The sequence below is a fragment of the Ziziphus jujuba genome, chromosome 4, assembly GCF_031755915.1.
Source record: "Ziziphus jujuba cultivar Dongzao chromosome 4, ASM3175591v1".
Lineage (NCBI taxonomy): Eukaryota > Viridiplantae > Streptophyta > Magnoliopsida > Rosales > Rhamnaceae > Ziziphus > Ziziphus jujuba.
Window position 1 is genome coordinate 18999583 of NC_083382.1, and position 14399 is coordinate 19013981.

Sequence of the window (14399 nt, forward strand, 5' to 3'; positions counted from 1 at the left end):
TTTTTTTAGATAATCATCAAGAGTCAGAGATCCCTTTCTGAGCAGCATCGACATATTCTTTAGTTGTCCTTGCTTCTCCTTCGTGGACAGTAAAAGTTGCTCTTCCAATGATGTCCATGATTGCCTTGCTAAATCTACTCCTACTACTAGATTCAGCACTTTTTTAGACATATTACCACATAGCCAAGTTGTTAGTAAGTCATCATTTGTGATCCAAGCTTCAAAAAATTTTGGATGAATTTTTTAATCAAGTTTTTCCACATCTATAGTGTGGTGAAGTATTCCGAGACTTCCAATAAAAGGAAGAACATTGGAACACCAAATGAGAAAGTTTGAAGGAGTTAAATGAATTGAAACTAAGTTGGTACATTGATGGAAGCTTTGAATATTAAGTACTGGCTTGGAAGGGTTTGAGGAAGTCATGTTTAAGCTGGCTTGCAGGTTAGGCTCTGATACCATAAAGAGTTTAAAGAAATTGTCTTTATTCTATTTTCCACACTTACAAATAACTGTACAAAAAATGAGTATTATATAGTGCTATTATATGAGATGTTTATGGTAGCCTCATAAATGCATATCAAGAAAGTAAAAAGACATCAATGCTTGACATGTAAGGATGAACCACATTAATGCTAGATGTGTGAGAATGAGCTTTGTTGACCTTGATGACTATTTTTTTTAATAGTACAGTAGCATATGGCCTTCATTTAACATCATTGACTTTCCTTTTAGCAGAACTAGACTATCCTTTGGAAGCACCAGCATCACGTGATTTTCCTTTAGTAGCACCAAAACAATCCTTGCATGACAAGTCACCAGCACCATTGCATAATTTGCTCGATAGATTGCCAAATGTGGGAATATTACCATCTGTGCATGATTTAGTACCATCAATGCATAATTTAGTATCCTTAATATTTATGTAGTCTCATCTATGCCATTAAATGCCACCTGCTAAACTTTAGGTGCACCATGTTGATATGTAGAAAGCATTTTGGATCTATATGAAATATAATGAATTTTAAACTTCGCAATCAAAGAACATAGGGACTAAGAATGATAACAAGCTCCAAAAGAAAAATGCAACATCAAAACAAGAGGATGATATGATTCGAATGTCATATCCTCATCAAGCCACTGCCAAGAACTAGAATAATCTCAAGAATAACAAATGATGTATAAAAAAGAAAAGAATGCACATGCAAGTGAAAGTCTATAGGAACATGAAACCTAATGCTCTGATGTCAAGTTGATAGGACCACAATCGAAATCTTTTTTGGACAACCAGAGTAGTCTTTCCTAGGAAAACCTTACTAGAATTTCTACTAAAAGCCAAAGAAAACTTCACCATAAATTGACCATAACCTTATATGGTATCTATGAAGAAGTGCAATTTCAAATATGGTCAACAACAAACCAACCACCACAACACTCTATACAACTCCAGGTCAAGCATGTTTGAGTCTACATAAAGGGTCTTTGATTTGATAATATCAAAAGAACAGAGAATACAAGATAAAGTTTATGTATATTTGAGTTAGTTCAGCATAGCAAATCTAATTAGTATATTACATTAGAAAAATGGTAGAAAATATATAGATAAAAACAAAGTTCATTAATGTTGCAAAACAATTGCAAACATGAACATCAATAATGAAGGATGGATGTATGGAAATGCTTGGATGTGTAGTGGATGACCTATAAGCAGTGGCCTAAAGGAATAATTAGAAAAACAAATAAAATTGGAAACGAGTTTAGTTAATGAATAACTATATAAAAGAAAATAAATATATACATAGTTAATGAATGACTATATACAAGAAGATAAATAAATATATATATATAAATATCTTGAAACCATTTCTTTCAAGAATTTATTCTCACACCTTTAGAAAAGTTCGTTGTCTTATAAAACGCCGTTCACAAAACCCATCATAATATTTCCCAAAATATATCCAAAACTTAAAATATCATGTAAGGTATGAGTGAAATTTATAAACATGATAAAACTTAAAGCCAAAATAAATAGTATTTACATCATTTGATCCATGAAAGCAGATAGAGAGAATACAAACCATGTTAAAATTCACAAACATATAAAAATCCATAATCATATCCAAGTCCATGTATAAATATATAACCCATAAGCCATGAATTGTGCACCATACCACATATTAAACCTATCTAAAATCATATTTAGCTTTCTAAGGCATTGCAAACTATTCCAGGGAGGAGGAAACTATATAGTAGTCTTTCATGTAAGGTACCATATAATGGCATTTGCAACATCCAACCTCAATGAAATTTGTAGCCAAATTAAGGGATACTAATAAGGGCGTGACTTTATCCATGTATCAAATCCATACAACCAAACTCTTTGTATTATAATTGTATGCATTCATGCTAAAATTCTTTTAATAGTAAATCTTCAATATCCAATATACAAAATGCCATTTTCTCAAGTCTATAATATGAACATATCCATAGATAGTAATATATATATATATATATTCAAAATACATGTATGCCATAACATTCTTTGTAAATATTCATTTGCTTATAAATATTTAAATAACTACTTGAGGGAATAATAAATCATATTAAACATTCATCATATTGTATAAAACTATAAAAAAATTTACATTGGAAAAATATAGCATTATCCTATATTCCATATGTATGTGTATGTATCCCCAAATCAGTTTGAAAATAGATATTCAGTTAGTAATGAAAGATTTAGTTCAATTCGCAGTCGGATCACCTACAATCTCACTCTAGGTGCCTAAAATATAACAAAATATTTCGTTAACCATAAATAAATATAGAACTTGGTGTATGCTTGCTCAAGGTCCTAATATTTCCATCACAATCCAACAATCCTAAATTCAAGCGCCAACCTATATCTCCAAATAGGAGCTTTTCGATTTCTCTATAATTACTTGTTATTGATGCAAGTAATTATAAATCGACCTAACCAAAAATTAGGTTTTCTTAAATGCTCAACCATTTATTACAAATAATATATCAAAACAAAGCTTGAAGAATATAAATTATGAATTTACCATCAAATAGAACCAAAGACGGTGGTGGGTCATAAAAGAAACCATAGAAATTTTAGCCTGTAGCTAGATCTTGTGATTATGCAAAATGGAGAGGTTTTTAAGCATAGGTTTTGTTAGAAATGAATTCAAAAAAGAAACTATTAGGAAAAAAACTCTCTTCTGTCAGAAACCATAGCTTTCCATCCATACCCTAGCATACTCACATCAATTGTCTAATGAGATCTTCAATTCAAAACATTTATCAAAACTCCAATAGAATAAATAGGGAAGAAAATGGAGGTCTATAACTCAAGCTATAGCAATTTGAAGTAATGGGTTTTAAAGAGAAAAAATGGATGTAGAGAGAGAAAGTGGGGTTGACTTTTTTTGGTTTTCCCATGGAGTGTCATAAATGTAAGGAGAAAAGGAAATAAAATGGGATGAAATCGAAGCACTTAAAAATTATGAAAATGCTACTACACTATTTTTTTTCCCCATAACTTTCAACCATAGCTCAGCCTTTGACATACTACACTCTCATGAATTCTTATTAATAAGCTCTACATAATGGTACTACTTTTAGATATTGTACATTTATGAGGGGAAACCAAATTGCTTTTAGAAATAAAAAAGCAATTAATGGTAGGTAAAAGCAATGTTGAAGTTGAATTTCATGCAATAACACATGTGAGTTAATTAAAGTGGTTTCTAGAGGAGCTAAAGGTAGAGTTTAAGCATCTCATGAAATTGTTTAGTGATAGCAAAGCATTCATTATCATTGCCAATAACTCTGTAAAGCATAAAAAAAACTAAGAATATGGAAGTCGATCATCATTTTATCAAAGAGATGTTGGAATGTTGTGTATTTTGTATGCCTTTCATGTACTAAATAATAGTTGCCGGACATACTAAGAAAGGAATTTCATGGACAACAGTTTAAGTTTATCGTAGACAATATGAAATTGATAGTCTTCTTCAAATAAGCTTTTGGAGAGTGTTGAGAATATTTTGCTATCCTTTAGTTATGATAGATTTAATTTAATTCTAGTCAATGTGGTAATTTTTTTAAATTAAATTTACCTTAATTATTTTTTCTCTTATTTTATTATGTTAACATCATAGTTGTAAATTTCCTTTAATAGGTTGTAGGGTTAATTTGTTTCCTCATTTTTTTCCTCTCAATAGTTGCATATAAAATTGTAATTCTTTCTCCAAGATGAAATATACAGAAATATTTCACATAATCTTCTGTTTGTTCTATCCTATCTTAATTACTTGCTTCAACTCCTTTATCAAGATGCATTATTTGGATGTTAAGCTTCTTACAATCTTGTTCTCATTGCTTGTAGAAGTTTTTGAAAATCTTACATTTACAATAAGTGATTTATTAGAAGCTGTCTCATTGTTCAAATTAGTAATATTCCTTGCAAGTTTGACAACCCTTTCCTTTTTCCCTCTTGATAAGGTGGCTAACTTTTCATTATCTCTTGTCGTATATTTAAGTTTCAAGGTTACTTAATTAGCTTCTTTTTTAGGTTAAAGCCCACACCAAATAAATCATCATAATTCTTTTGCAAATCTTCTTCTTCAAGATATTCTTCTTCAAAAAGTAAATCGTCATCTGAGGTATCATTGTTGTGAAGATACCAAGGAAAATCAACCTTTACTAGAAGCATGAGAAACCATAAAAATAGTGTAGTTCACCATCTCATCATCCTTTTCACTTTCACTAAACTCATATGTGCCTTCATATGAGTCAGTACAAGTAGTATTTAAAATTTTTTATTCTATTCTTTTTTGAAAAACTTGATTTTCCCCTTTTTTGGACATTTATTTGTAATACGCAAATATTTTTTTATTGAATTTGTCAAAAATCTTCATTATCAATTGATTACATTTTGTTTTTTATTGAATCATCTTAAAAATGTATGCTTCTTTCTTTATCTTTTCTTTATATTTTTACCTTCTTGTTGCTAAGAATTATTCTAAACTTCTTCACAAAAAAGTGAGATCTCTTCATCCATCTTATGACCATCATCATTTGAGTCAATATTCATAAGATTTTCATTGATTGCTTGATGCCAAATTTTTTTTCTTTTAGGAGGAAGAAGATTCATCTTATAGGTTCTAGGTAATCCCACTAGCTTGTCAATCTTCATAGATTGACGTCTTACAATCACTTTGGCTTGAAACGTCTTCAATAGTAATCTAAAGATTTTACTCGTAAACTTGAATTATGGAATCTTCTCTTGACGACCATGAAAAAAGTTGACAATCTTACTAAAGTTTGATAGAAATCAAAGAATGTTTCATTCTCCTCTATCGTTATGATTTCAAACTTTATGGTCAACATTTAAAGTTTTTACCTCTCCACAACTGTATTTGCCTTATGAGCTAACTCCAAATATCTCAAGCCTTCTTAGCTAACTCACAAGTTTCAAAACTCTTCTAACTTTATCATCAACCAAAGTACAAAAGATAGCATTTAATCCATTGGAGTTCCATCCACTAGTATCTCTCTTCATTGGTACATTGGCTTTTGATGTTCTATAACTTAAAATATATATATATATATATATATAACGCAAGGATTCCTTCCTTTTAGCACTAAGCACCACAACTTCTCATCTAGAAGTGGAGTATGCATAATCAAACCACCTTTCTTGACTATATCCAGTTCCCAGACCTGGAAAGTCTCACCAAGGCTATTAAATGCAAACTTAGGTGACCTTACTCTGATACCAATTGAAAATTTGGAAAATGTCCAGAAACGGGTTGAACAGGCCTTTCAAGAAATATTATCTCTTTTTCCAATCTACAAATGATAAAAGAATACACAAAAGTATAGACTTACTTCATATCATTTATTATATACCTCCAAACTACAACTTCATAGCTAATAATAGAATTAAGGACTTAGTCCTTTCAACAAGTTATAATTAAAAGTTCTAAATGTAAAACTAAAAGCAATTAATCAAAATATTAACATCGGTATTTTTATGTGGAAGTTCCCTTTATTTAGGTAAAAAGTCAAAAGTGTTAGTTATCACTTATAATTAGAATCCACCAAGTAAGAGAAAAATACATAGACACACATAGACTAAGCGTAAAAGAGTATATGGAGCATCCTTATCCACTATAATGTTGGCTGATCAAAACTTCTAGCCTTACACATCACCATTGATCAAATTTTCTAGCCTTAAACATAACTTTAGTAGCTATTAAGCCATCTTGATTATCCTCTTTACAATGATCTTCCTTGCACTAGGAAATATGGTAGAAATGAAGGTGAATAAATGTAATTGATAATTTTAATGAAAAATCAAACATGAACTCATTTGATCCATAAAGGCCAAAATCAAATTTTGAATAACCAGAAGAACACTAAGAAACAAAGATGAAATTCATATACCAAATGATTCAATCAAGCTAAAAACAAGAATTTCATTTCAAAATTTTGGGTTTGAATCAATGGGGGGCCAAGTTCTAAGGAGCGAAAAGGTTTCCATGAACATTCAACTTTATATACCCTAAAATCTTTAGAATATTGAAATACAATAGATGGTCGATTCATCGATAATTAATGGATGAATGCTCTCAACCGATTGATCAATGACTGAGCAATTGATCATTGGATCGGCTGATCCAGTGATCAATCACTCTCAAGGAGGGATTAATGGATACATAATTCAATCCTTAAAAAATACTGATAAAATACGAGTTTCCCACAAACAAAAATAAAGTTTTTGACACATTAAACGACATTAAAATTAATATGAAACAAGTGTCAAAATAAAAAATATTCTTGAAACAACTTGATAAAATATTATATAGTTGTGTTAGTATATAATGACCTAAAATCAAGTGAAATACCTAAATTACTTACCAATTCTAAATAAAATATGAAATTTGAGCTTCTCAATGGAAAGTGGTGGCTTTTATTTGACATGAAAATTGATAATATTCAAATTATGACTTTACATGGTAAAAATCAAACTTTTGGCATCAAGAAATTATTTCCAGAATATAGTGGGCATGCAACCGCAGTATGGGGGGATTGGATATATTTGTATATATATATATACACACAAATAAGCTTTAATGCAAGAATTTAGACAAACTAAAGTTTAAGATTTTAATCTTGACTATTAGTGCATACTAATGGTACTTAAGATTAGATTTGGAAAATTTAATTATTTAGTTGACCTTCTTTCCCATTCACCCTTGAAAGCACAGATGCAATAATGAATACAATAAGTTGTGCTTCATTATTCGCAAGAAACAAGAGGATGAATAAATACAAAGTCATGGCCTTACTACCAGTACATGCAACGTTATCAAATAAACAAATAAAGTCAATATCTAATATGGCTAAACACTACCTAGGAGAATAGTTATCCATTGTTAGTAAAACACCTATCTAAAGTCCTATCATGAGAGACCTCTTGTGCACGTGAGCTATCACCCCCCCCTCAAGCTAAATGGGAGAGGCACAACATTTAGCTTGGTCCGAAGTTGTCGGAATCAAGCAGTAGCCAAATGTTTTGTAAGAATGTCAGCAACCTGTTCCCCAGTAGGTATGTAGCGAACATCCAATGAGTGTTGGAGCACCTTGGCAAGAATGAAATGGACATCAATCTCCACATGTTTAGTTCGCGGATGAAAAATGGGATTTCCAGTAGGAAAACCAGCACCCATATTGTCACACCACAGTACAGGAGTGGCAAGAGAAGCAACCTGTAGCTCGTGGAGAAGCTGTTGTAACTATGCAATTTCAGTGGCACCATGGGCAAGTGCATGATATTCTAACTCACTGCTAGACCAAGCGATGATGTTTTGCTTCTTTGAAGACCATGAGACCAACGAATGCCCAAGATATATACAGTAGCCACCTGTAGACTTATGATCATCTAAATTGGATGCCCAATCGGCATTAGTAAAGCTAGTCAAATGAAGATGAATAGAGGGATGGAGGAAAAGGCCAAAATGCTTTGTTCCCTAAAGGTAGCGAAGAATTTGTTTGCAGATAGACCAATGGGGTTTAGAGGGGTTATGCATATATTGACTAAGTTTAATTTGATAGCTCTTGTGCACATCAACTATCAACCTTGAATGTTTTAATTTGAAAAAAATAATTCATCATTCAACATGAATGGAAAGATAGATTTTTCGACCATAGCTATGATCAACCATGGTGAGCCAGTTTAATAGAAAGATCTTGTTGTTTGACCATTTTAACTAACCAACCACAACAACCAACTAAAGATGATTAACAAGATGAGTATGCAAAGACGATTTCATCAATTTAAAAAGGTTTATTGAGCTGTGAACCAAAAGGCCTTGGAGAAAATCAAAGGACACATTCTCCTTGAATGCTTTTGGAGAATGTTAAAGAATGTATTCTCAACTAAAACCAAATACATCAAAAATTGATTTTCTTCCCGCTTTTTTCTCACTTTTTAATCGATTTCTTTTGAATCATTTTCTAACAATTTTTTAGTCCTTTTCTAATGTAGGTTTTTCTTGTTTTTCTTATTTTATTTTTATCTGTTTGGTGTTAAATTTCTCTTGATAATGTGGTATGATGATGTAGTTCCAAGATAATGATTATTATGAAGGAAAATTTATCATATTTGGTGTTAATTTGTGAAGGGAAGCATATTAGTAAAGGAGGTAGTACGAGCATCTCCAATGGTTTTGTCCATTAGAGCTTATGTGGCAAATGATATAAAAGGTGTTGATGTTTGGGTAACATAGTTTCTATCAATAGATAATATCTATTTAAAATTCTTTTGCAATGGGTCTTATTTAAAATTTCAAATGGAATGAGCTAGTGTGTTAGGAGAGGAGATGAGAAAACAGAGGAGAGAAAAAAACTGAGAATTGATGATGAAAGAGGAGAGAGGAGAGAGAATATGTTAAAATATGTTAAATTTATGATTCACACTATCTAACAAAACTTCCACAAGTAAAGGGTTTGTTAGGCATTTTTTATTTCTTTCAATGCTAGCTCAGCTCAATAGAGGTCTTGCGCATCATCATTGAAAATGTTTTTTTTTTTTTTTTTTTTTTTTTTTTTTTTTTTTTTGTTTTAAGACTATCAATATATGATGTGCCAAAACTTTTTTCTAGATGGATATGCCTAATAAATAGATCATTGGAGATGCTCTAAGAATATCTGAAATGGTAGGGAGTAAAAGGCACGTGATGGCTTTTAATTTTTATTCAAATGTAATATTGATTTTGGTGTCATCCAATGATCATCATTAAAATTCCAGACATTAACTTCAGTCTAGGATTCCTGCATTATTAGAGCCTCTCTCTCTCTCTAAGTATATATATATAGAGAGAGACCTAATGTACGGAGGAAGATTGATTTGGAAACATATTTAGGTTTTCAAATGTGAATGATATAAACCAAATCTAACCAATTCAAATGTTTATTTGACAATCCGAGAGGCCATTAATTATAGTACTAATGCAGATACAGAAGCAGGTATTCTAACTCTAACGAACTATGTGTTAGGTAAATGTTGCCTTTTCACTTCTATATTTGGTCGGGGGTAGAGATGACGAATCAACTTTATAACCTACTTTTGAAATTGGCAATTTCTAAATTTTATTAGTAGAGGGATTATAATTATTCTGTCAATATTCACTGATTTCGTCACAATTTATTTTATACTTTGTCCAAGCACAACATGAAACACGACGGACTTGGTTTTGCCGTTTAGGGTTTGGATTGGGTTAGGTGATCAGTAAATATCACAAGAATAAGCTTGTTGTTTGTCAAGCTAAAACTGCTCCTTAAAACAAGTTTATATAAATATTTGTAAAAGTTGAAAATCAAGAAGTGCATGACTCAGGTGGTTGTAACCAAATACCACTTCTAAATTATATTTTAACTAAAGTAAAGCAACTTGTTACTTGTCAGTTATCCCAGTGGGAAAAACTCGCTTATAATACTTATTTACCACGGCATTCGCTGCTAACAAACATGTGGCCTCGTGGCCTCCATACATGTGAGTTTCATGGGTTAATCAATTGCTTCGTATTTTTAATTCTGATATATAAAACTGCTTCATCTAACGAAAGTTGACTTTTAAAGTCCGAAAAAATAAATAAATAAACAAAGATTTTCTCCCTAGCTAGATTAGATGGCTTATTTTGCAAGATGTACTTCTCTAAGTGGCAAGACTTGAATAGACAATGCATATTGCACAACGAGGGGATATTCATGTATCATGTCTACGTACAAACTCCCACCAAAAATTCGTCCCAAAAAAATAAAAAAAAACCTACAAAAGAAAAGAAAAATGTTGCATGTCGCTAATGGTGATTGACACCATTGGAATTAGCTATGCATCATGATTATTGATTGATAGAATGCTATGAGCTTACTTATTTTCGCTTATGTCAAAATTGATTTAACTAAAAAAAGTCAAGTTAGATCAGGGGTAATTAGTGATTGCCCACATTGATTTTCTTATCCATTTGTACATACAATTTCCAATTGAAGGAAAGCTTTGGGGACAGAATACCTTGAAACTTATGGAGGCAAACAGAAGATATGGTAAGATATTATTCTCTGAACTATACAGTGACATATATTCAATATGGCAATTAAGCTGTTTCCACAAATAATTTCAGAGATCTTTCCAAAACCTGCAATTATACCATGTGACCAACATTTATGGCCATTAATATTAATATGACTCCATTCCAATCTTTTAATGGTAATTTTGTCATTTTTCCACACCCCCATTTTGCATTTCTTTGTCGTTGCCTTTTTTATTTTCAACTTTTACAGGGATTGAATCAACTTGAATTTCTTTTTTAATTCCTAGTATAGCACACTTTTATCATGAAGGCATAAAAGAGAAGCACATTCCCTTGGGGAGAGGGTTGCCACTAAATCTTGATATAATGATATTGAGCTTGAATCGTCTGTCTATAAGACAAATAAATAAATAAATAAAATTATAAAACAGTAGAGAAGTACAAATATTAAATGCTAATATTGGATTTCCATCATTCTTTTTGGAAGATAACCAGGGTTTATACAATTACGAATAATATTAATAGCAAAATGAACTCTGTTAAGATACAAAGATTTTCTTCACTTTTCTTCAATAAGACCGAATTATATGTAAACATTTTTTCGTTTTTACATTTCCTAGACCCGTGAAAGGGTCAACATTGTTAACTCCAAAAAAAATAAAAAAATAAAAAAAATATGGTAGAGAACGAAGGGGGGGGGTTTGTGGTTGTGGTTTGTGGGATTGGGGAAAATGAAAAGAAAAATGATGTTAAGAAAAGGAGACGTTTTTTGGGGTGTTGATGAGCAAGGAAGCAAACAAGAGTCTGTTCCATGTATCAGGTAGTCCAGGCAAACACCAGTGGCTGCAATCAGAATACTTCTCAGCCTTTGTTATTCCCATTTCTATGAAAATTTTTCCTTCCTTTGTCTTGTAAACTGATGGATGTCCATCTCTTCGATTCAAAGACAACTTGGTGATGTTCAAGTAGCTAATTACTGGGTTTTGTAATATTGTTCTCTCCACGATTTCCACCATTTCTCTAGGAAATGACCAAGCATATGACTCATTTGTAATGGGATTAGTTTTTTTATAGCACCACTGCTCTCCTTTGTGTTCTGGTGATATGCTCCTGAAGAACACTTTTGTTTTGTTTCTATCAACATTTTGAGACACCCATTTTGCCCAAGTTTTCATAGCAATCTCAAATGCCATTCCAGTATCCATATTTTCCACCTGTTTAGCTCTGTACTCGAAAAAGTCCCACCTGAAAAGGTTCCTCTTTCACTTTATTCAGACTGAGTTTTATTGCTAAAATTTGTCAAATACTATCTCAAAAATTCCGTGCAAAAGCTATCTTTTAATTTCTTTTTTTTTTTTTTTGAGAAATAGGTGTTTAACTTCATAACCTACCGCTTGACATTCCGTCGACGAGTCCACCAATGACCAGTGTTGAACACCATGATATCTGCACCTTTCCACATTCTAGCATACTTGGAAATCTTGTCCAGTTTCAGAACTCTGCTACCATTTTCTTTGTTCACTTTTAGTTGAACTAGAAATGGGCTCCAGTAAAATTCCACAGTGCAGTTGAATTCCTGCTATTACAAAAAAAAAAATATTAAATAAATAAATAAAAGTAAAATACAATAAAAAAACATTGTAAAATTTAGGATTCTATTTGGATAGTTGGAAAAACAAGAAATTGATACTCATTAATTACCTTGGATTTCAAGACCTTATAGGAACCGCTTTTTTCGTCCACATGGGTTTGAGCGGGAGATAAAGAAGAGTAAAGAAGGCAAGCAAAAGATTCCCATTGGTTTCTGTTGAGTGAATCCCCAACTATGATTACTCTTTTTCCTCTTAGCTTCTCTAACGTTTCTTTGCCATTGTACCTTAAAAACCAAACTCCTCCTGGATATTAGGATTACGGAAATTTACATTCTACATTATATAATGTAGAAAATTATTGGATACATATATTAATATGATGGCTTAATTTACCTTGGAATCTCACAGCCATTTGCTTCCCAACTCCATTTCTCATAGTCAGAATCTGGGCGTCCATTTCTTTGGCAGCTAACTTGGTCACTGAGAAATGGACATTGTGCTTCATCATACAAAGGACTTCCTTCTGGATCGTAAACCCATTTTCCTTCAAATATGTTGCAGGTTTTCGCCTCTTTTATTTCATAATTGGGCCTAGGGGATTCGGACTTAGACTTTCCGATCTGTTTTGCATTTTCAACGGCATTCTGTTGTGGAAAGAATTTACTGGATGATGATGATGATGATGATGAGGTTGGTGGCGGTTTTGTAATTTTTGTAAGACTGGCTTCGTTTAGGCCGTTTTGGGTATGGTTGAAAAGGAATAGGAGGATAATGCAGCCTATGAGGCTTGCAAATGTGCAGAACTTCCAGCTTTCAAAAATGGAGGAAAGAGAAAAGACTTCCATGGTTTTTTGTTGGAGACTTTTTATTCTTTTTGGGTTGAAATTATACTGGGGTACTAAGTAGTAGCAGCGAGTTAGATGTATAGTTTATAGAGAGTTGGTAAGCTCCAGTGGCTTCTAATCGAATTCACCGAATGCACCTACCGTTAACTATTTTGGACGGACAGGAAAACAGGGAGAGCGATAAATAAAAGGGAAGAAAATATTTGCTGTTTAATCCCCTATTGTATTGGTATAATAATAGTAATTAAGCAAAATAAAGTAATATAAGATATTATACCGATATTAATCGTGTATATTAATTATAGTTGAACGTTGAAGTGGAAAGAAATCAAGACAAATTTTGTATTACTATTTTATGGTTTTACCCTAATTTGCATATACTTTTTTTTTGGACAAAAAAGTAATTTGGATATACTAATTTGAATTTAACGAGATTAGAATAATAATAATAATAATTTTCGTCGATAGGGAAATACTCGCAACATACTTTTATCTATCTATCATTTGAAATGGACTAGATATTAAATGGAAGAGATTTCAACTTAATTATAAAAGAAAATCGTTTCGAATAGGAAATAGTAAAAAAAAAATATGTATATATATATTATCTTTTTCTTAAAAGAAATAATAATTCTTACACATCGATATTTTTTGGTTGCCATAGCATTTTATTTTATTCTTTATTTTTTATTTTTGGTTTTTATTTAATTTTTTTTTTTCAAAGCAAAGTTAATTTCATTAAACTAAGGGATTTGCATACTCCCATTCAACTATAGTCGAGAGGAAATAAGTCTCAGCGGGCACTAAGGGGTAAGCTTAGAGACGGAATTCAAATATAAGAATAGAGGAGGTGAAGTAAAGATAACTCTAGCAAGATAGACTGGGCCTGCTTCCCATTCATTCTTTTATTAGGATGCTCTTCGGCTGGTTTTTATTTATTTATTTATTTTTTTTAAAGCAAAGTTAATTTCATTAAACCAAGGGATTTGCATCCATGCATAGAATATCCGATAGTTAAGAAGAGCATTCCTCTATCCATATTATTTATTATTTCATTTCAAAGCCTCCCTAGCTAACATATGGGCTGCAACATTAACGTTCCTCGAACAGTGAACAGAAATTACTGTTAGAAACAATCTTCATGTAAAACATAAGAACTTGTTAGAAATATATATATATATATATATATATGAGAATATATATATATGTATATATATGTGGAATAACAATCATAAACAAATAAAAAAAAATACATTAAATAAACTATGAACCTATATGTTCTTAGAATTGATCTACTTAATGAAATCAATTCGAGGCCTGTGTGGTAATATAGTATCCTTAAGACTATTCCTGTCCCACCA

The 14399-nt window shown here is 31.6% G+C and overlaps 1 protein-coding gene across 1 annotated transcript; it reads right to left on the reverse strand.

Annotated features, from left to right (window-relative positions):
• Window positions 1–11061: 11061 nt before the first annotated feature.
• LOC107403426 (protein trichome birefringence-like 42) lies at window positions 11062–13173 on the reverse strand. The gene is made up of 4 exons (XM_016010311.4): window positions 12587–13173; window positions 12303–12477; window positions 11993–12177; window positions 11062–11846 (listed from the first exon to the last, which is right to left on the reverse strand). The coding sequence occupies exons 1-4, from the start codon at window positions 13036–13038 to the stop codon at window positions 11351–11353; spliced, it is 1308 nt and encodes a 435-aa protein (XP_015865797.4). The 5' UTR covers window positions 13039–13173; the 3' UTR covers window positions 11062–11350.
• Between the last annotated feature and the right edge of the window lie 1226 nt (window positions 13174–14399).